The 21,167-nt window shown below is 38.9% G+C and overlaps 1 protein-coding gene across 4 annotated transcripts in view; it reads right to left on the bottom strand.

Annotated features, from left to right (window-relative positions):
- The window catches only part of ERCC6L2 (ERCC excision repair 6 like 2), a 56,058-nt gene extending 35,226 nt beyond the window's left edge, over positions 1-20,832 (bottom strand). For 2 of the 4 annotated variants that reach the window (XM_048932122.1, XM_048932125.1), the window contains exons 1-11: positions 20,508-20,832; positions 16,749-17,173; positions 14,263-14,382; positions 13,121-13,314; positions 11,194-11,355; positions 10,533-10,740; positions 8,982-9,122; positions 7,396-7,509; positions 6,265-6,384; positions 1,758-1,829; positions 540-685 (exon numbers count right to left, since the gene is read on the bottom strand). In XM_048932122.1, the coding sequence (XP_048788079.1) occupies positions 540-685; positions 1,758-1,829; positions 6,265-6,384; positions 7,396-7,509; positions 8,982-9,122; positions 10,533-10,740; positions 11,194-11,355; positions 13,121-13,314; positions 14,263-14,382; positions 16,749-17,173; positions 20,508-20,526 (1,721 nt within the window). In that variant the 5' untranslated portion in view covers positions 20,527-20,832. Of the gene's footprint in view, positions 1-539; positions 686-1,757; positions 1,830-6,264; positions 6,385-7,395; positions 7,510-8,981; positions 9,123-10,532; positions 10,741-11,193; positions 11,356-13,120; positions 13,315-14,262; positions 14,383-16,748; positions 17,174-20,507 lie in introns of those variants that run through there. The other 2 variants (XR_007374026.1, XM_048932124.1) reach the window with 2 other exon arrangements.
- Positions 20,833-21,167: the final 335 nt, after the last annotated feature.

The raw sequence follows: 21,167 nt of genomic DNA, 5'->3' as shown, positions 1-21,167 counted from the left end.
GTTGGTTTTTTTTTTTTTTTTCATGTAATTAAACTACCTTTATCTCAACTTATGATTTTTTTTTTTTTTTTTTGCCTGTGTTATCTTCTCCCTATTCTTGTGAAGGGGGAGGAGTGAGAATGTGCCATAGCGGAGTTTAGCTAGCTTTCAGTTTGAAGCCACCACACATTTATACTCGCTCATTCTACAATTACGGTACAATAAAGTGAGACTGTCTACAGTAAAGTAAGTCTTTGGTGGAATATGATTTGAGTGTTTTCTAACTCCCTCAGCAATGGAAATTTGGAACTGTGATTTGGACAGTATGCTTGTTTCAGATCTTAACCAGCAGAGGAGACAGGAAGGGTAGAAGTCTCTAGAAATTTGCAATGCCTCAGTTCACAGTAGTGGGTTCATGCTCGCCTGCAGATAAGAAAACAATTCACCCTCTCAAAAAAGTAATCCCCCACAGGATCATGAAGTAAAATGAAGAGCATCCAAACTTCTACGTAACAAAAAGGCAGAGGGAAATACAAAGAATCTATGTTAAGTCTTCTTACATTGTAGATACAAGACATATGTTAATTTCTTGAACTCTGTTGAATTCTCTTACAATTCTGATCCTATCTTCTGATTTTGTATTTCCATCAAGTCTTCGGAAATCTAGCCCAGACGCCATACAGTATTTCTCCAGCACATCCAGCAACTGGGTGGAAAAAAAGAAATCAAGTACTTACTGGTTTCTTTTCAATTAAATGTAATAATTTGAGGCACGTTTCTTAAATGTACTTTCTAATAAATAAAGAACTACAAGTAAGAGCAAATCTGCTCCATCTCAGAATCAACATCCTTGACTCTCTACTGTTGTGATTTTATAGCACTCTAAGGTGATTAACACGGGTCTGCCACGGTCTCATTCTCTAGCCCTGACTGCTCACCCTACCTCTAAGTGATGCTGAATCAGTTAACCTAAATAAGTTGGTAGCAACTTAGAACGGTTTCCTACCATATTAACAAGTTAAACTGACTTAAGTATAGTAAACAAGCAGCAGAGCCAACACACAGAAACCGACTGGTATGCAAAGCAAGAGCTCATAAGGATGGAGTAAAAGAAACAAGTAACCAGCAGTCAGACCGGTCTTGAACACTGAACTACAGTTTAAATCATCTAAATACTGCAATCTTCCTTCAAGCCACAAAATGATTCAGAATTATCATTCACAGTATTCTAATAATTTTTTAAACAATACTATCATTTAGCTAAAGAAATCTATGTTATAGGTTGTTTCACTTCAGGAAACACACTATTCCAGAAAAAGAAAATCTCAGAGCGTCTTAGTCCAGCTCCTATTAAACAGCATTAAAGCTTGAACAAACTGATATAGCAGTTTAGTCTCAAGGCTGAGACTTAAGGAAATGTTATGCTTTGCAGTGCTAATGTAACAGTTGTATACTTCTGTCATAATCTGCAGTGACACTGCTCTAAATGAAAATACATCAAGTGAATTTGGTATGAGCCATATATATCTAAGTACTAAAACAACTATAAAAAGCTCTACAGAGGGAAGCAGAGCATTACATCTGTTCTACTACTACTATTTTCATCACGAGATAACATAATGTTTCAGCATGCTTCTGGAGTAAAGCACACTTTTCCTCCCACCATCATTTCCCATACCACAGAAGGGAAACATGACTGACAGCTGTTTATGTCCTTAGTGCTTTACACTTCAGAACTTACTGCTGTGGTCAACTGAGAAAAGCCATAAGGAGCCCACCTTTGTGGAAAAGGAGAAGAGAAGAACTTTATCTTTTTTCTTCCAGAAGTGATTTAGAAGTTGCTGAAGGACCTGTAAATGAACCACACAACGCAAATGAAGACATTTCATCTACAGGTCATTTCATGCACAGTCACTCATTTCTACAACATTTAAACAAGACACATTAGCTAACTATTTGCAAAGCCAGACAGAGGTATAACATAATGATTCTTTTAAATTAACAAATATTTAAGGTAACAGAGTTGATCCATGTATTCATTTTTCAGTAGTCTCCACTGAAATCCCACTGCAACGAAGTAGTCCCTAACAAATAAACTCACAAACTGTTTCTATCAGTGGACAGACTGCAACAAAATGCTGTTTATGTCAAGGTACACCAGAATTAGAGAACCACAGAATAGTAGAGGCTGGAAGGAACACTTACCAGGCTGCCTGAACCCACATCCAGCCTGGCTGTGAATGCCTCCAGGGATGGGGCAAACACAACATCTACACTGTTCCAGTACGACACCACCCCTCTGTGTGAAAAACTTCCTCCTAATATCTAAACCTCCTAAACCTCCCCTGTCATAGTTTAAAACCATTTCCCCTTGTCCTATCACTATCCACCCTCATAAACAGTTGTACTCCCTCCTGTTTATGTGTTCCCTTCAAGTACCAGAAGCCACAGTGAGGTCTCCCTGGAACCTTCTCTTCTCCAAGCTAAACAAGGCCAGTTCCTTCAACCTTTCTTCACAGGAGAGGTGCTCCAACTCTCTGATCATCTCAATGGCCTTCCTCTGGACCCATTCCAAGAGCTCTGTCTTTCTTGTGCTGAGGACCCCGGGCCTGGACACAGTACTCCAGATGAGGCCTCACAAGAGCTGAGTAAACTGCTTCATGGTCAAAGAACCCAAAGTTTCTGTGGTGGCACCAGCCTTTCAGCCACTTAATCAAGCCTGTGTTTTCCCAGCCCACTCTGTATCCCTCACCACTCCCAAACGGGAGATATAAAAATACCACTCGCACTCCCACTCCTCCTCAACCAACCATCCTAAACCCTGAAACCACTTGATATTTCACAGGCTTCCCTGAGTGATTTCATCAGTGCCTGCCTGAATGGGCAGTTATCAGACCCAGGTATTTTTTGGTGATATTGCTGACCCAGGCCCCAGGGAGGCAGCGCCCTTCCTACAGGTTGGGTCAGGTCTGCAAATGCAGCCCTCTGCTCCCCTGAGAAGGCAATCGTCTACCACAGTTACCCTCCTGTCTTTCCTGGCAGAAGCAGTCTCAAGGTATGGGGATGATCACCTTGCCCTAGGTCCCCTCTTAGACAGATTCTCCCTCACCTCCTCACTCACCTCCCCTTCAATTTCCAGCTCCCCAAACTTATTGCTTAGGGGAACTTGGGGAAGCCGGGTAGGCAGGCTGGGGGTGCATCCATGGCGCTCAGAAGGGACTTTTCTTCCAACCCTCAAAATCTGTCAGGTCAACCTGACTGTAACTAGGCAAGGGGTCCATCACTTTCAGGGAGTACCTCCCTTGCATCCTTCGCTTCAGCACACCAGTGAGTCACTTTACCAGTTGGTCTCCTGCTCACACTCCCAGATGGTTAGCCTCTCTCCACCTCCTCCCTGATGTTCACCACCAGGCTAAGCAGCTCTTCCACCTGCTCGCAGCTCATACCGGTGGAATTCCTGTCACCCTCCCCTGGCAGCAGCAGGTTCAGACACTCCCTGCAGCCAGAGGCCTGAACAGCCATATTTCTGGGCAGGCTCTCTGTCTGGGTCACCACTGCTTTCTCGGGGCAAGCCCGCTGTCAAGTGGAGACCATGTTTGTACCTATGGTCTCAGAGACTGCCAACAGGAGAACTGGTCTCCTGAGCAAAGAGGGACAGCACTTCAGGTGCAGTTCAGGTTATGAGCATTTGCATTTTACAAATGAGCACAGCTCCCCTGAAAACAGGATGGTCCAAGTTTTTTGTACTACATCTGAGGTCAGAACTTCATGGAACTTGTCTTAAAATAATTGGTGAGACATACACCCCTCCCCTCTTCCATTCTCATTCTACGCCTGTGGAAACACTATACATGCTGTTTTTATAAAGAACTATTTCAAGTGTTTTGTCATTTAGGAACCCTTTGCACTTAGAAAAAATACAGAGCCACTCCTACCCACAATTTCAGCAAAACTACAGAAATAATCAGATACAATAGTCATGAGAATTACTGCAGGCTTTAAAAATGGCTGTAAAAGGCTGTATCAAAAGGGTGGCCAGCAGGGCAAGAAAGGTGATCATTCACCTCTGCTCTGCTCTTGTGAGGCTCCATCTGGTGTACTGTGTTCAGGTTTGCAGCTACCAGTAAAAGAAAAACGTGGAACTTTTGGAGTGGGTCCAGGGGAGGACCAGAAAGATGATCAAAGAACTGGAGCACTGTTCTTATAAAGAAAAGCTGAGATTACTGTCATGCCAGGAAATGGTGGGGAGAAACCTATGAACTGTCCTGTAGTAATCTTTTGGGAACTGCTCAGATGAGGTAAGGTTACCAACGCCCCATCTGAAACCTTCTCATGACCCCCTGGGAACTAGTAGGGGAAAACTTCAGATTTCTTCTGGAGGTTTGAGGGAGGGCCCCTCTAGAAAAGTGGTGTGTCAAAAAGCCTAGCTGAATTGCCTTTAGACAAATGCATGCATCATGTGAAACAGGAGCTGGAATGAGTGAAGTACTTGGAAAATTATGATCTAGTTGCTAACACAAATGTGGCAGGACTACTCCCATAACTGGAATACCACTGCAGAGGGGTATCGCATTTTCAGAAGGATAGGCTAGGCAGGGAGGGGGGCAGAGTTGCCCTCAACATTACATTAAAGACTGGATGGACTGTGAGGAGCTCCTTCTGAGAAATGGTGAGAAGCAGGTTGAGAGCCTGAGGCTTAGAATTAGGGATAGGACTAATAAAGCACATCTGTTGGTAGAGGTCTACCACAGGCAACCAAATCAAGAGGAGCCTGCTGACAGCACCTTCTTCCTTCAGTTGCAGGAGGCATCATGTTTACAGACACCTGTCTTGATTTAAATCACTCAGTTATCTGCTGGGAAAACCAAACAGCAAGCTGCAAGAGATTTAGGGATCTCCTGGGGTTTATGGACAATAACTTTCTGGTTTGAGTACCAGACAGAAGAGATGAAGTGCTGCTGAACCTAGTGCTCATCAATGCAGAAAAGAACATTAATGGCATTAACATTTGAGACAGCCTAGGCTGCAACAACCATGCCCTGGTTGAGTTTGTGATCTCGAGGAATGTGGGACTGGCAAAGAGTGGGATCAGGATTCTGAACTTTGGGAGAGCATGGAAGAAAGCTGGCTACTCCCAGCAAGGGAACCTCATGCTTGACCAGTCTTGTGGCCTATGATGGAGCGACGACACTGGTGGACAGAGGGAAGGTGACCAATGTCATCTATCTGGCCTTGTGCAAGGCCTTGGACATGGTCCTCCACCACATCCTTATCTCTAAATTGGAGAGATATAGACTTGAGGGGTAGACTATTTGGTGAATAAGGAATTGGTAGGAAGGCCACAGAGGGTTGTGGTGAATGGCACCATGTCTAGGTGAGGGCTGGTGACGAGCAGTTTCCCCCCAGGGATCTGTCTTAGGACTGGTGTTCTTCAACATGTTTATCAGTGACATTGATGATGGGCTTGAGTGCACCCTCAGCAAGTCTACTAATGACACTAAGCCAAGTGGTGCAGCTGACATGCTAGAAGAGAGCCACGGAGAGGGACTTGGGTCAAAAAGTGGGCCTGCATCAACCTAATGACATTCAACATAGTAAAGTGTGTGATTTTGCACATGGGTTGGAGTAATCCCAGATAAGTGTACAGACTGGGAGAACTCCTTGAGAGGAGCCCTGTGGAAGAAGGATGTGAGGGCCCCAGTGAATGAAAAGGTGGATATGAGCCAGTAGCATGCATTTGCAGTCAACAGTATCCTGAGTTGCATCAGAAGAGGGGTGACCAGTAGTGACAGGGAGGTGGTTGCCCCCCCTCTATTCTGTCTCTGAAAGGCCACATCTGGAGAATGGTATCCAGGCCTGGGGCTCCCAGGACATGAAGTCAGTGGAGTTGTTGGAGTGGGTCCAGAGGAGGACCACAAAGATGATCAAAGGACTGGAGCACCTTTTTGTAACAGCAGGCTGTGGGAACAGAGTTTGTTCCATCTGGAGAAGGCTCAGGGTTGACCTCCTTGCAGTCTTCCATCATTGAAAAGGAGATTATAAAAAGGAAGGGAATCAACTTTTTACTTGGGTAGATAGTGATAGGACAAAAGGGAATTTCTCTTTTCTAGTCTTTGCAAGATGGCATTCTGATTAAGAACAGCTTATCTCTGAAGTGCTACTTACCACTGTAAACAGAATTATAAAAACAAAACACCTTGTAGGCATGCATTTTCTTACATCCATATAATACAGCACATTTTACTATTAGTAATATTTATTTCTGTCTCTGAAGAATATATTTACCTTCATTTTTCCACTGTACTTTGGATCTGAAATTACTTCAAAGGCTGCGTCTTTGCTTAACTTCATAAAATCTGGAAAACTGGAAAACACCTCATTGCAAACTCGTTTGATATGTGTTTCCTGAAAGAAAGTTTTCAAAAGGCATTAAAAAAAAAAATCAGAATTACACTGGGTAATAGTAAAACTGAAACTGAAAGTTAGCAACTGAAATAGTAAAACATAAAACTGAAACAAGTAATCTGCTGGAATAATTCAAATTTCATACATTTCATAGCCCAGCAGTTGTGTATCAGCATTTCTCTTGACCCTATAGCATAACTGCATTTCTGGGAATCTTTTTTCTACAGTTCAACTGATATGACAAAAAACAATACGAGAAATGGATTTAAACTACTCAAAAGTCAAATAAAACTTTACTGCTAGAACTGCTAGAACTAGGATGCAACCACACACTTTAAGTCTCCTTTTCCGGAAGAAGAGCAGAAAATACCTCATCTGTTACCCAGGAATCACTCTGAAATATTTTTTACAGTAAAAACTACACATACAATACAGGAGAAAAAAAAAAAAAAAAGTGAAAACACTTGGGTATCTACAGTTTATGACCCTGGAGTCCTAGCAGTAAAGCTTCCTAAAAAGCAAAGTTCTTGTAATGGTTATTTGCCAGGAAAACAAGATAAATCAATACCGTTCTCCCTGTTCTACCAAAACATTTCCCATATTATTTAGAGAAACTCTGCTTTGAATATAGAATTCCAGAGGAAAAAAAAACAAACAAAACATGTTCTCATTGTTTATTATTTATTTGCACAAAAACTTACCTCTCACTTCTCAGAAATGCACTAAAAATGGGATTATTAAAAAAAATCACTAAAAATGACTTTCTCCTAAAGCTCTCCATTGTTAAGGCAAACCCCATTTTCAGATATTCATCAACTGGAACTAGAGATGCATTATATTTATATCTATTAAATAAGGGCTACATTCTCACTTACTGAACAAAAAAATAATTTTGCAAAATATCTGAATTTCAGTAAGTTAAGGCTGAAAGAGAAGCCAACAGCAATTTTTATTCAAGAGCTTTAATCTAATTTTCCAAAGGTTCACTTTTTAAGTACTTCCAAAACTAACCTGCTGCTTGCTAGTGTTGTCTGTCTGCAGCAACGCAACATGATTTGCAACTTTCTGTAGGATTGTCAAGTAACTGAACTGCAATGACTTAATTGTTTCACCGTGGGAATTCATCTATAAAACAAAACAAAAAACAAGCAAAACCAACAAGTATTGCTAATACTTTCAAAAACAAACTTTCCTAAAAATAAGAAATACACTAAAATACTATTTCAAGATTTAGTGCATTAGGAATTCAAATAGTACAAAAATTGATTCCAAATGATTTATTTCTAGCAAAACTGAGGCACGTTCTTCTTCTCAACATTATGATTCCATTAATAGGAAGCGAAGCATCTTTTTAAACAACAAAAACAAAAAAAAAAAAAAACAAACCACATGCTTAATAAACATTTCAGACAGTATGACATATACAGAAATTGTTATGATAATCAAGAGAATTCCTTGGTAAGAAAAGCAACTTTACAATTTAAATAAATGGAAAGTGAACTAGTGCTGTTTGAATGATTTCTTAACCTACAACTGCTTATTTACTTCAAAAATTTGTGGAGTCTCATAAACATCTCATTTAACATAAAGAACTTTAAACACTGAATAGTTGAATAGCAGCAACAGCTATTTTTCTGGTTATAGTTGATTGATTTATCAATACTGGTTTCCTTTCCCTTCTCAAATTAAATTTCATGTTTAACTTTGGAGTAAGACTGTCCATAAGAGCAACATAGGTATCCACTGGTCTGCATAGAGTGAACAAAACTCAACAGCACCTTCTTTCTACAAAACAATGATAACTAAAGCTTGCAAAGAGCTAATGCTAGTTTTCATAGCATATTTCAACAGGACGATAGATTGTTTTCAAATAAAGATGCATAAGACTAAATACACTACATTACTTCAGAAACAAGAAAGAAAAAAAACAGTACGCAACAACCTAAACAGTTTAGAAGTAAAAGAAAGAAAATATTTAAAAGGCATTCTGAGTCTACTAAGAGATATGGAGAAACAAAAACAAAGCTAGATCTATTAGCATTAAAGGAGTCCAAAGAAGGAAGCAATCTGCAGAGCTGTTCCTAATGAATAACGTTCTACTTGCATTAAAAAATAGTTGCTTTTACAGCTCCCCTTTCAGTAAAGTAAATCAAAGCATGTTTTTAGGAGTGAAGACACAATCCAACTGTAATTACAAAACAACTATATCTCAGACAATCTGCTGGGTACAGGAGGTCTCTCATTTGCAGCTACTGTACTGACCATCTGTGGTGCACAGTAACCGCATACCTGACAAGATTAAATGTCCCAATGTAATACCCTTTCCAACACCAGGTGTATTTAATACAACACATTCCAAATATACTGTATTAATAATGACCTTTTGTTTAGGGCATGCCAAGCAGTTATGCTGTAGTCCTGAAGTGCCTGACTTCAGCATGACACAATGTTTTTAGTCAAGATTTCACGAACAGATGACTTAAGACCAAGCAGTCACTTCAAGCAGCTCCTCATGGGCAAGAGCATATTGAGAAATACCTACCCTCTGCTCAAACCAGAAAGTCTACATTATAAACTTCAGACAATTAAGTTCTTACTTTGTAACAACAATTCTTCCTTATATGGCCGCTGTTGCAGCTGCAGGGCTCTCCTGCTCTTAATATTAGGTTTACATCCTCTGTCTTCAGCACAGCCTGGTATACTGCTTTCTGGAATTCTGTCAGGGAACAGTACACCATCTGTAAAAATAAAAGCCCAAAAAAATGCAGTTACATGCAGCATAAAATTAGAAACACAGAGCACTGCACCAAAACAAAACAAAATCAACAAAGCATGGAGCACTGCACATAAGGTAGAAAATAATAATATATTTGCACAAACGTTGATAGAAAGTTATACTACTCATATTAAAAACAAAAACAAAACCACCTGTATGCTGACAAAAGTATTTGGAAATTATATACAAAATGAATGTAAACTTATTTTACCCCTTCCCAAAATTTTAGAAAGAGAATCAACATCAAGTTATAATAACCTGCTTTTAGGTTTCTACAAACCTCTCAGTTGGGTTTTTGTGGAAGACTAAGAGAACGAAGGAAGAGTGACAGACATAAATGCATAATTATAACACACGATTCCCTCATTTTGCCAGTTGCTTAATTTGCCCTTTTTCTCTTCTTAGGTTCCAGCTATTTGCAGGGCAGTACCACAGGCAGGACAAACAGAAGAAGCACTGAGAACGCAGTGCTCTATACACAGCTATGGCTAAAACACTTATCCCTCCTCTAAGAGACCATGGGTGGCATCTCCATGACATCTTTAGTCTTAACCAGCAGGAGACATATCTGAATATCATTCCTTGACATAGGCCACCCACATTGCTACAGCACCATGCTGAGCTATAACAATATAGCAGTAACTTGAACATATACTCAGACTAACAAGAGAATGGAAATAAAACCTGCTAGATTTACAAAGACAACTGACTAATATTTGTGTTAATCTTCCCTTTACAAGACAGCTTAGATGACATTATAATAATCTTAGGATGAAGAACACAGAATTTTGAAAACAAACATCTAAAAATTAATGTGTTCATCTACTTAGAAGGAAACATGTCTAATAAGAGAAATCAATATTAGCTATAAAGAATTATTGATTTATGTGAGGTTTACAATAGCACCAGATGAAAAAGATTACAGACTAAGATAATTATCTTTAATCTGGCGAATTTCCCTCTACTTACTGATTGAAAATGAGAGTTAAAAAAAAAAAAGATTAAAAGCAAACTGTTCTATGTACAAAGTATCAAGCTGCAAATTCAAAAATCCTACATCAAATTTCAAGAGATTTACATACACTGAGTTTGCAAAGATACATGTGGCAAAGGGCACATAAAATGTGTAAATTACTAGCCAAAAGTTTAGCTGAGCATTTTCATGCTTAGATAACTATTTCAGTAAGCAATCATAGCAACTAAACCAACAGAGCACACAATCTTACGTGCATTCTTTTTAAGGCTCTAGTTTCTTCTTAATTTTGTAAGTCCAAGAGAAAAGCATAAACTAGCAGAGGTATGATGAAAGAGAAAAAACAACAAAATCAACAAAAAAAGATATAATATATTCAAAATACAAAGGCGCTCTTACTCTGTCTTCTTTTTTTGGCAACTGATCACTGATAAGCACTTTTGTACGTCTCAGAAACCAGCCAGACATTTTTCTTGCCAGCTTCACCATCGCCTTACGACCTGTTGCTAGCTCTCTTTTAGTTGCAGTGTGCCTCTGGCCACGCTCCACTGGATCAGAAAATTTCCTCTTGAAATGCATTCTACCACCCAAAAGTCCTGGTAGGGCCCTATAAAAAGGAAACAAAATCAGCAAACAAACAAAAAAACACCAAAAAACCACAATTAAAAAACAAAAAAAAAAACAAAAAAAAAAAAAAAAAAAACCAAAAAAAAACATTGGGTAGGGGTTGGTTATGAGGGAATTGCAACATCTTCAAGGCTACCTATGCTTTTCCAATGATTAAAAGCATACTATGAATTGTTTTGGCTTACAATCAATGTTTCTGGACTAGCAAGAAATTTTTACTTCCAAGAAAGTCAGAATGACCTGCACATACTGGAGAAAACAAAGGCACAATGTTGTCCAAAGTTACGCAACAGACCTTTTCTTTTGTGTGTGTGGGAGGCGCAGAGGGGATGGGGGGGGGGGGGGGGAAAGGAGAAAGGGAGGGGAAGAAGGCATGCTTAGTAAACAAAGATAAACAAAAGGGAAAAAAAAAAAAAAAAAGTATTTTATTTACCAGTCCATGACACACCAAAGTTCTTTCATATTGTTTTGAAGAATGGTTCCGGTAAGGCCTATGCGAACACTGCATTTTAAGGACTTCATAGTTTGAGTTATTTGAGACTTCGGATTCTTGATTCTGTGTACTTCATCCACTATGACAGCAGACCACTCTATACTTCATAGCAAGAAAAAATATCCTCCCTTAATTGGAATTACTTATCACTTCACATACACAAAAACTGACATCAGTTACACGTACAGCCTTGATTATTACAACAAAAAAAAGTACTTATTTTTACTTTCTTATTTCATATACATTGCACTACCCGCTTTTTTGCCTGCTTAGTAAATTTAATTATAATGGCTAAGCTACACAATAAAATAGATGAACTATTGTCAACTGCATCAAATATTTTCTGTGAAGAAAGCAGCTTTTCATTTCTGGACACACATCTTACCAGCACTAATCCCACTCACAAGTAAGATCTGGAATAACAGTATAAATCTCTTAATGTGAGCTTCTGAACCATGATTAGCACAGCTGTGTTTTGCATTTCCTAACAATATCCATCCAGATAAAAATATGCTGAAAGCATTTCTAATGGTAGTTTACTATCTGAAAGCATTACTCAATTACTTCAAGACCTGTATGATTCCAATATTGTGAAGGTATTCTAATATTTTGCAATTTTGAAACCAAGAGGATCATAGTTAGAAGTAGAGATTGAAAGATACTTTGCAAGCAGATCAAGTACAAATTTCGTGAAAAAATGAGCTGTATTCTGTGAATTTTAAATAACTAAGTCCCTAGGAAGAAACAAATTTATGAGACAGCTTTATATTTATTTTTATTTATTTATATTTTATATTTATATTTTATTTATATTTATTTATATTTTAGACATAAGGAAGAACTACTTCTCTCAGAGAGTGGTCAGGCACTGGAATGGCTGCCCAGAGAGGTGGTGGAGTTGCCGTCCCTGGCAGCGTTCAAGAGGCATCTGGATGACGTGCTGCGTGATATGGTTTAGTGCTAGTGGTGGCAATGGTGATGAGGAGAAGGTTGGACTAGATTGTCTTGTAGGTCATTTCCAACCTTGTGATTCTATGATATGCACTAATATTTCAGAACGAGTTCATTTCATTTAGAAAAAAAATCTCTCCCCTGATTGGGTTTCATGAATTTTAGATGACTATTTTGAAAACTGATCTGGTAATCACGTATGATGCCTGTTAATTACTTTCAATCAAATCTGAGTTTATGATCTTGTTAAAATCTGCTAATTATTAATTACAATTAAAGACCAGTTTGAGTCCTACTCATCACTCTATCTAAGCAAAATGCACAGCCTTTAAGACTGTTCGATGAACACTGTATGCCTATATGGATAAATGCTTTGCATATTGAGTTTGTTAAATCCTTACAGTGAAGCAGTGCATTCATTCACACATAAGTCCTGCTGCAATGACACAGGCTGTGCACATGCACTTCTTTTCCAGCCACCAGCTGTTTAATGTCTCCTATCTGCACTTCTTTTTCAGATGAGCACAAAGAGAGCTGGAGATCAGACTTTTACTGGTGATGACTACTCAAAACAGTAAGACACTCTTTTGAGGTTCATGACCCTTTTCAATCACCTACCACTGGAACACTGCAAGATCAAGGGCAACACTAGCTATTGCATTCTGCCTCTACCAGCTAACAGAAATGTTCATGCAGCTTTTATCTATTTCCAAGATGTAACAGTCCCAGTGATTCTCTTTTGCTAAGTGAAGGGTTAAGTATTCTTAAGCTTAACAAAAGGAAGGGCTCCTCTGTTTTAAAATACTGGCAGCTATAGGACAAACAAAGGAGGACTTATTTTTAGGACTTAGGAATTTAATAAATTAATAAATTAACAAACATAGTTCTCTTCCGCAATGCAATGAGTAATACTTACTTGTTAAGTTCATCTAAATACAGGCGAAGAGTCTCATATGTTGTAAGGGCAACTTCACATTTCCCTTGCTTGATACGATTCAAGTCATCTTCCTTTTTACTGCCATGTAAGACAGAGATCTTAAAGTACCCCCATGTGTCCAACTCATCCTTCCAGTTATACAGCACTGAAAGAGGGGCAACTATGAGGAAAATCTGAAATATATGAAATAGCTGTTACAGTCTTACTGGAAGATCTACAGCTCAGCACTTTATCAATGTGGAAATTCTCAGTGTGAAAAGTCATAACCTTGAGATTTATCTTATTACTCCATAGTCTGAATTATTAAATTGTGTTGCTTCAAAGCACAGCATAGAAAATACCTGAATATTTATATAAATTTAGAAGTAATGAGTTTACAGAGTGTGTAAATACTACAGAAAGAAATACACTAATGCTATACAAAGTATCCAAAGTTACACTGGTATTTTAGTGAACCGCAGTAGGACATCATATACTACCATACTGCTTTATTATAACATCTATTACACCATTCAACGTTTTAGAGATGGAAAAAATAATGGTAAGGAAGTTCCTCTGAGCCATAAATCTAGTCAATGCATGAGAAAAGATATCAAAAAAGGTTTAAAAATTTAAGACAACCTGTACAATATTATCACAGAATAATAAAATCAGTTTCTAGTCCAGCTTTCCAATCAAAGAAGGGGCAGCACTGAATTTAAGCAGTTAGAACTTCTCTCACTCAAGTCTATAGTATCCTTCAAGGATGGAAGATCCACAACCTCTCTTTGCTACTTGTTCCAATACATAATTGTCCTTGAAATAAACTACTTCTTCTGTTAGAGCCAGTCAGAAGCACTCATGTTTTTTCACATTAAGTGATATCCTTTCATCTCTTCCTTCCTCTTTGCCTGAATTTACAAAGGAACAATTTTTTTCACAGTCATACAATCATTCTGCCACTCAAATTTCCAATAACATAAAATACCAATGGTAACCAGGAGTTGCATTTGTCTTCTCATGTTAAATTAACCAAACATTGAAAATCAGTATATATTAACTTCAAAAGCTAGCAAACAAACAACAAAACAAGTATTGCTTTTTACCAAAATTCTTGATGTTTTATCAGTAAAAAGCTGTACCTTGTTAGGGTTACATTTTGATTCTTTTTTCACTGTCCTCTGTAAAAATTCTGGCATGTTGTTTTCAATATCTTCACGTGTTCCTTTTTTGCGTAACACTGCAGCCAAAAATGAAATGACCTTCAGAAAGAAAGCAACTCTCAGTAATTATGTACAAAAATACCGACAGAAAATGAGTAAGTCCCTCTGAAAATACATATTTCAGACAAAATCCTGAATAGGATTTCATTTGTTAATACACATATTTCAGTTTTTTTAAAAAAAATTGATCTCATTTTTAACTGTGAAACCTGTGTTCACAATAAGAACATTTCATTGCTCCATACTGCACTTTCATTTTCTAAGTGGAAAACCCTCAAAAATACAATATAGAAGATAAAGGAGAAAGGAAGAGATAAGGCATGTACTGCAGTTTTCCTGGAAAAGACAAATGACAAACACATGAATCTTACATGATGAAGCAGTAGGATAAGTTAATGTGGTTTTCTGTATGTTCTATCCCTCAAATTCTCATACCATTTCATATAAGCTAAGACACTAGGAAGCTGCTGCAAGTTTTGTACATGTTGCTTCTTCAGCATTGTTTAGCTGAATTTTATTCTTACTCTCAATAGGACAAAAAATAAAATCTACTTGTTTTTTCAGATCTTCCATTTTTGGAAGAATTTGCATCACAAATTTGTAAAAACAACGAAGGCTGTAAAGGAGCAATTCTGATGAGAAACTTTTGGCTCTTTCAAATAAAAGTAGGAGGCAATCTAAAGTCATTGACAAGAAGCCTTAAATTACTGCAATCCTATTACAACATAACATTATTCTACTTACCTTCACTACAACTCAAAATGAAACAGCCACACACTAAAGCAAATTCAAACAAACAAAAATTTCAAGAGTAGAAAGTACATTACAATACGATCTTGAAGAAAAGCCTTTTTCTCAGATACCTTGTAATTTAGAAATGATTCTTATTCTCATCACTCTGTAGTTTAGAAATCGTAATATTCAGCCAAGTGATAAGCAAAAGCAAAATTTTCTAAAAGACTGTAAATCAATTAGCTGGTTCTCCATGAAGTTTAATTAATATTTATTCCTTCACACAAGGGAATCTCTGAAACAAGCAAACTCACCTATTCATGTCTTCTCAGCTCTTACCCATACTACACTTGAGAAAAGCAAATACTCTTTCAGAAAGGAATACTTAAGACAGTATTCAAAAACTGTATTTTCTTTCTACAAACTTGACATGATGATGAAAATGCAAATTCTACAAAGGAACACACTGCCACTGTGTGACAAACATGACCTGTTCATCACAGAATCAGCCATGAGATTCAAGAAAAGAGGTGGAAGCAGGACAGCTTGTTTTTCTCCTGATTTTTTTTACCTTATACAAAGGTTTCTTTCAATACTAAGTTGGATATTTGCAGTTCTTGAGTAATTACTGATTTACTCAGCTGCAATGAACAAGGAATGCATCTGAGATAAGGTGAAACACGAGGTAAATGGAACTAGTTTAGTTATAACAAATATGTTAACAGATCAGCAGCAGCTCTCTACACACGCACAATACTCCTCTAAATGCTCTATTCAGGCAAGTTCTGCCAATTTAGTTCACTCACTTCTCTTGTAAAGTTTGCTAAAGAACAAGCATTTGTGCACAGAAGAAGTCTTATCAGCTGACATTCTCCTAAAAGGATGCACAAGACATGCTACAGCCAGTATTTACCAGCAAAGAAATGAGCTTGCATTTGAGAGTTGGACAAGGACTGTTTGTTATAGGACTCAAGGTGCTAACTCAAGCCAAACAGATTAAAGAAAATTATTTCAAATGTAAAAAAAGCCTTACTTCAGAAAAATAAGTGAATCAATTGGGCTGCAGTTATTCAAAGCATAATGAAAAAAATTCAGCCATTCTTTGTCTCTTCATCAGCAGAGTTTGCATTTTCAATAATGATAAAAATATTATGTAACACCTCAGTACTTTTTCCAGATGGGGTAGTACACGCATCTTCTTTCTGTTTCTAGTAAGTACAGTCAAACTACTCATTTTCAAGAAAAAAGAGTAAAAAGACATTTTAAAACCTGTTAAGTGGTGTATGCACTAGTAGCATTCTCCAGTGCAACAAATTACTTTCATCATGTGTGGGTATCAATCCATAAAATACATTCAACATAACACAAACACTAATTAAAATCTTAACTGCCACAACTACCAAGCTTTACAGTACAAACAATCACATCCCAGTTTTGTGGAGTGTCAGAAGCTTATCTTAAATCAGCAATGATTCCATCCTCTCAAGTATTGTTACAAACAGCCACATTCTGCCTCCTCCATCTTCATGCTAGAAAAGGGAGAGAAACCTTCTACAATATGGCTTTTATTTAGTAAGTCAACTTAGAAAATAAATACTCTTCACAGAAAACATGCTGCCAAAAAGCAAATAAATGAATCTATTGTCTCAATGTTGTTATAATAAAATAAATACCTGTACTGTCTTTCCAAGGCCCATATCATCTCCAAGAATGCATCCCCTTTTATTAGCGTAGTGCCAGTAGAGAAACTGGGCTCCTTCCCTTTGATAACCACGCAGGTATCTATTAATTGTATATGGGATAAAATCACCGTCATCAGATAACTTAAAAGCAACTGTTGAAGATGGAACATTTTGGCTAGGAAAATAAGGCTTTTCCAGGTCACTGTCATCAAATATCACACTCTTCCAGGAACATCTACCAGCTTCAACTTTACAGAGCTCAGATATTAGTATTTTCTTATCTTCAGATCCCAAGAATGATACAACAGCAAATGATTTTCCATTCTTGTCCTTTTCAATTGATGATATTATTCCTTCAGAAAGCTTTCCATTTGCAGGACAAGGTGCAAGGCATCTCTCTCCAACGTGCCATCTATCTATGGAAACAAACAAAACAACAACAAAAATAACACAATGAAAAACTGGCCAAATGCACGAAGTATTACATTTGGAAACACTGACCTAAATATTAGATATTAACTCATTTCATGAAAGGCATATAACTCAAGATTATATGCATTTCAAGGCTCTATTGAAGGCAGCACTAGAATTACAATACCGATTACTGATTAGAACCAAATTCCAAGATAGGCACTTGCAATGCAATAAGCAATACAGTGTTTGTATTGCTGTTTTTAAAATACCTGAAAGCCTGCCAGGAAAAAAACCTCATGCAAACACTGATTGATAAGTTTCACTTGACAAGCCCACACTGACAGGGTTAGCATCCAATTAATAAACCATGTCACCTGTTTCAAAATACCCTCTACAACAGATAGCACTTGTCATCTACTTGAATGCAGTACTTCAGTTTCATTAAGTTGTTTCACAAATACAACCATGTATGAAGCACATTTCTCCTCATAATATCTAGCATTAGGAAGAAAAAACCTTATTTCAGAAGTAACAGAAGCGTACTCTAAGAACATATATGAGGATAGCATTTGCCTATGTCCTTCTCCAAAGTGGGTAACTGACTGAATTCCTTACGCAGCTGTAAAGTCTTCAACTATTAAAATCTCTTTCTCTGTAAGGTCTTACCCCATTAATACTGCATATCAAACACTAACAGAGAAAACTGAGCTGCTTCTTTTATTTATTTATTTTTTACATTTCTGATACAATCTTTAATGATGCATGTGTTGCTAACAGAGAAAGAAAAACATCAGACCAGCACTGTATAAGAGTTAAAAGAATTCATACTGTACTGACAAGGAAGTACCTAACAAAATATTAGAAAAAGCAAGGCCTTCACCGTAGGGGGAAAACAACAACAGAAAAAGCAGGCCCAACAAATATCAACCACATGTGAAGTTCTTAAAATCTGAATTGAGGTGTGTGTCTTTGAATGACTTGAAGTATCAGTAAGGAGATTTCCTGGGCCAGGTATGGTTACCGTATTTACCAACAATGAACCTTTCTTCCTAGTAGCTTTGCTCTTCCTAGTAGCTTTGCTCTTCCTAGTAGCTTTGCTCTTCCTAGTAGCTTTGCTCTTCCTAGTAGCTTTGCTCTTCCTAGTAGCTTTGCTCTTCCTAGTAGCTTTGCTCTTCCTAGTAGCTTTGCTCTTCCTAGTAGCTTTGCTCTTCCTAGTAGCTTTGCTCTTCCTAGTAGCTTTGCTCTTCCTAGTAGCTTTGCTCTTCCTAGTAGCTTTGCTCTTCCTAGTAGCTTTGCTCTTCCTAGTAGCTTTGCTCTTCCTAGTAGCTTTGCTCTTCCTAGTAGCTTTGCTCTTCCTAGTAGCTTTGCTCTTCCTAGTAGCTTTGCTCTTCCTAGTAGCTTTGCTCTTCCTAGTAGCTTTGCTCTTCCTAGTAGCTTTGCTCTTCCTAGTAGCTTTGCTCTTCCTAGTAGCTTTGCTCTTCCTAGTAGCTTTGCTCTTCCTAGTAGCTTTGCTCTTCCTAGTAGCTTTGCTCTTCCTAGTAGCTTTGCTCTTCCTAGTAGCTTTGCTCTTCCTAGTAGCTTTGCTCTTCCTAGTAGCTTTGCTCTTCCTAGTAGCTTTGCTCTTCCTAGTAGCTTTGCTCTTCCTAGTAGCTTTGCTCTTCCTAGTAGCTTTGCTCTTCCTAGTAGCTTTGCTCTTCCTAGTAGCTTTGCTCTTCCTAGTAGCTTTGCTCTTCCTAGTAGCTTTGCTCTTCCTTCAACACACACAGTTTTCCTGCACTTGGTGTCCCCCAACTATGTATGAGTCTCATAGGTCTGCTCTCTAATGTGCGACAAGATTTTGTCTGCTATACACTTGCACCCTAAACCAATGGCCCACTAGTTCTTGCACTAACTAGCTCACAAACTAGAGTCACTCCATTAGAATAACATCTCCATAGAACACTCATTCCATCCCTGCATCATCCTTGCTCAGACTAAGTTTTATCCCACACCCTATGCCCTGCATGTAAGACACTACATACCTCCTCCAAAGTATCTGAAGCTGAAAATAACATTTTGAGGCAAACAGTTAATTATAGACAGTATATTCAGTAAAATAGTCCATTATTCTCCTCTTGAAGTATTTGTATATGTACTGCCTCAAAAACATGCACAAAAAACGTATGATCTTCTTCCAGTACCATCTAAATCTTTGGGCAATTTCTCAAAATTAAGAAGGAATATTGAAAAACAAAACTAGCAACATACAGATCTCTGCGAAATATTCAAAACAAAATTTAGAATAGAGAGCATTTTCATTGTTACTCTCTTTCATAATAATATCTGAAGTGACACACAGCATTTAAACATTCAGGTTGATACTATGATTTAATATGACAAAGCCTTTGTTTCTTAACATTTATTTTTATAAGCTGCATAAGACTTGTGCAGAGTAGAATAAAGAGTACTGGAGAGTAAACTCTGTAATAACAAATTTCAAACTAACAAAGAAGGAACAAAGTGAGGAATAAAAAGAAAAGTGGCAAAACAGCAGTATTAAGGATGACAGTACTACAAGATTCTGGAAAATAACACTGTACAAACCAAAGTAAAAACTGCTACACTATCTTCTTTTGAACAATCATTTATGTAGGATAAAACCTCTGCAAATCAGGACATCTATCTATTGCAGCTTCCCAGCATAGCCATCAATCAAAACAGATGGCATTCAAGATGACTGCTTATATCTAGTCTGTTGCCATATATGACAAAGCGCACCATGACACATATTGACCATTTCAGACCGTGATGATAATGGCCTGCAGTCACAGATGAGCTTATTTCATTACTCCTATACAGAATAAGCGCATTACCACAAATGCTTTTTAACTATTGAGGTTTGACAACTTAATAAAGAATATAAGGTTTTTTACGCTCTAATAAGTTGCTGTAAAAGGAAACTTATGATACCATAATGGAAAAGCATTATCTTTTCTGAATTTGAAGCCAAGCAGCAAAATTACTAAACATGAGACTAATCGACGCATCTTCTAAAACATGCTTCAGCATCTACACTTTATGTCCACTTCAAACACACACTTCCAATCTTCCCAAGGAAGAAATGCAAAACAGGATATTTGTTGTAAGGGAACGTCACTAAGCCGTGCACCACGGCACACCTCACAGCGTCGCTCTGCTGCTGGGTGAGGCGAGGGGCTATCAGCACACCCGTGGGACAGCTGCCCCACGCAAGACGCCTCTGCCCCGCGGCCCACACTCTGTGAACGAAGGGCAAGGGGCCCGGTGACACCCAGACCCGCTCTTTCGCAATCCGGGAGCCCACGTCAACCCGCTTACCTGGCCACGCATCACCCATCTTAACCGACGTGAGTGCAGGTGTGGCGAGGATCACCCCAGCAGCGTGGCCGGGACTCGCGGGACGCTCACGCTCCCCAAGGGCAGCCGAGAGACGGGCACCGCTCACCGACCCCGCGGCGAGGCACAGCCGGGATAGGGCGCGGGAAGCCGCTAGAACGCTGAGCAGCCACCGCACGCGCCGCGCCTGCTGAGGACATGTTACAGCGCTCTGCCTTCACTCAGCCTCCGATAACGACCGAACAGATTTACCCTCACCGCCTAACACGGCCCTGCACGACGCTGCCACCCACGCAGCGCGGCGGGAGCAATCCCGCGAGAAGAGCAGCGGGGGCGGGCGCGGCTCTTCATATCGCGAGGCTTGCGCTACTTCTCGCGAGAGTGCTAGGAAATGCCGGCCGTGGGTTGCTAGCCTTGGGCCTTAAGTGAGAAGTTTGCGACGTAACGACGAGGGCGCGGTTCGGGGTCTTCGGATTGGCCTTCTCCGCCATTGCGGTTTGTCACTGACTTGTAGTGCAGCGGTCTGTGGCCCTTTTGGGCACTAGCCTTAGGACTGTCATGGAGCTGTGGGCCATGGGGCTGTTGTAGTGAGGCCAGTGTTTGGGAAAGGACTGCTTAGGAGCAACTCCTATCTGCACAGAG

The sequence above is a fragment of the Lagopus muta genome, chromosome Z, assembly GCF_023343835.1.
Source record: "Lagopus muta isolate bLagMut1 chromosome Z, bLagMut1 primary, whole genome shotgun sequence".
Classification (NCBI taxonomy): domain Eukaryota; kingdom Metazoa; phylum Chordata; class Aves; order Galliformes; family Phasianidae; genus Lagopus; species Lagopus muta.
This window is presented reverse-complemented; position numbering and strand designations above follow the sequence as displayed.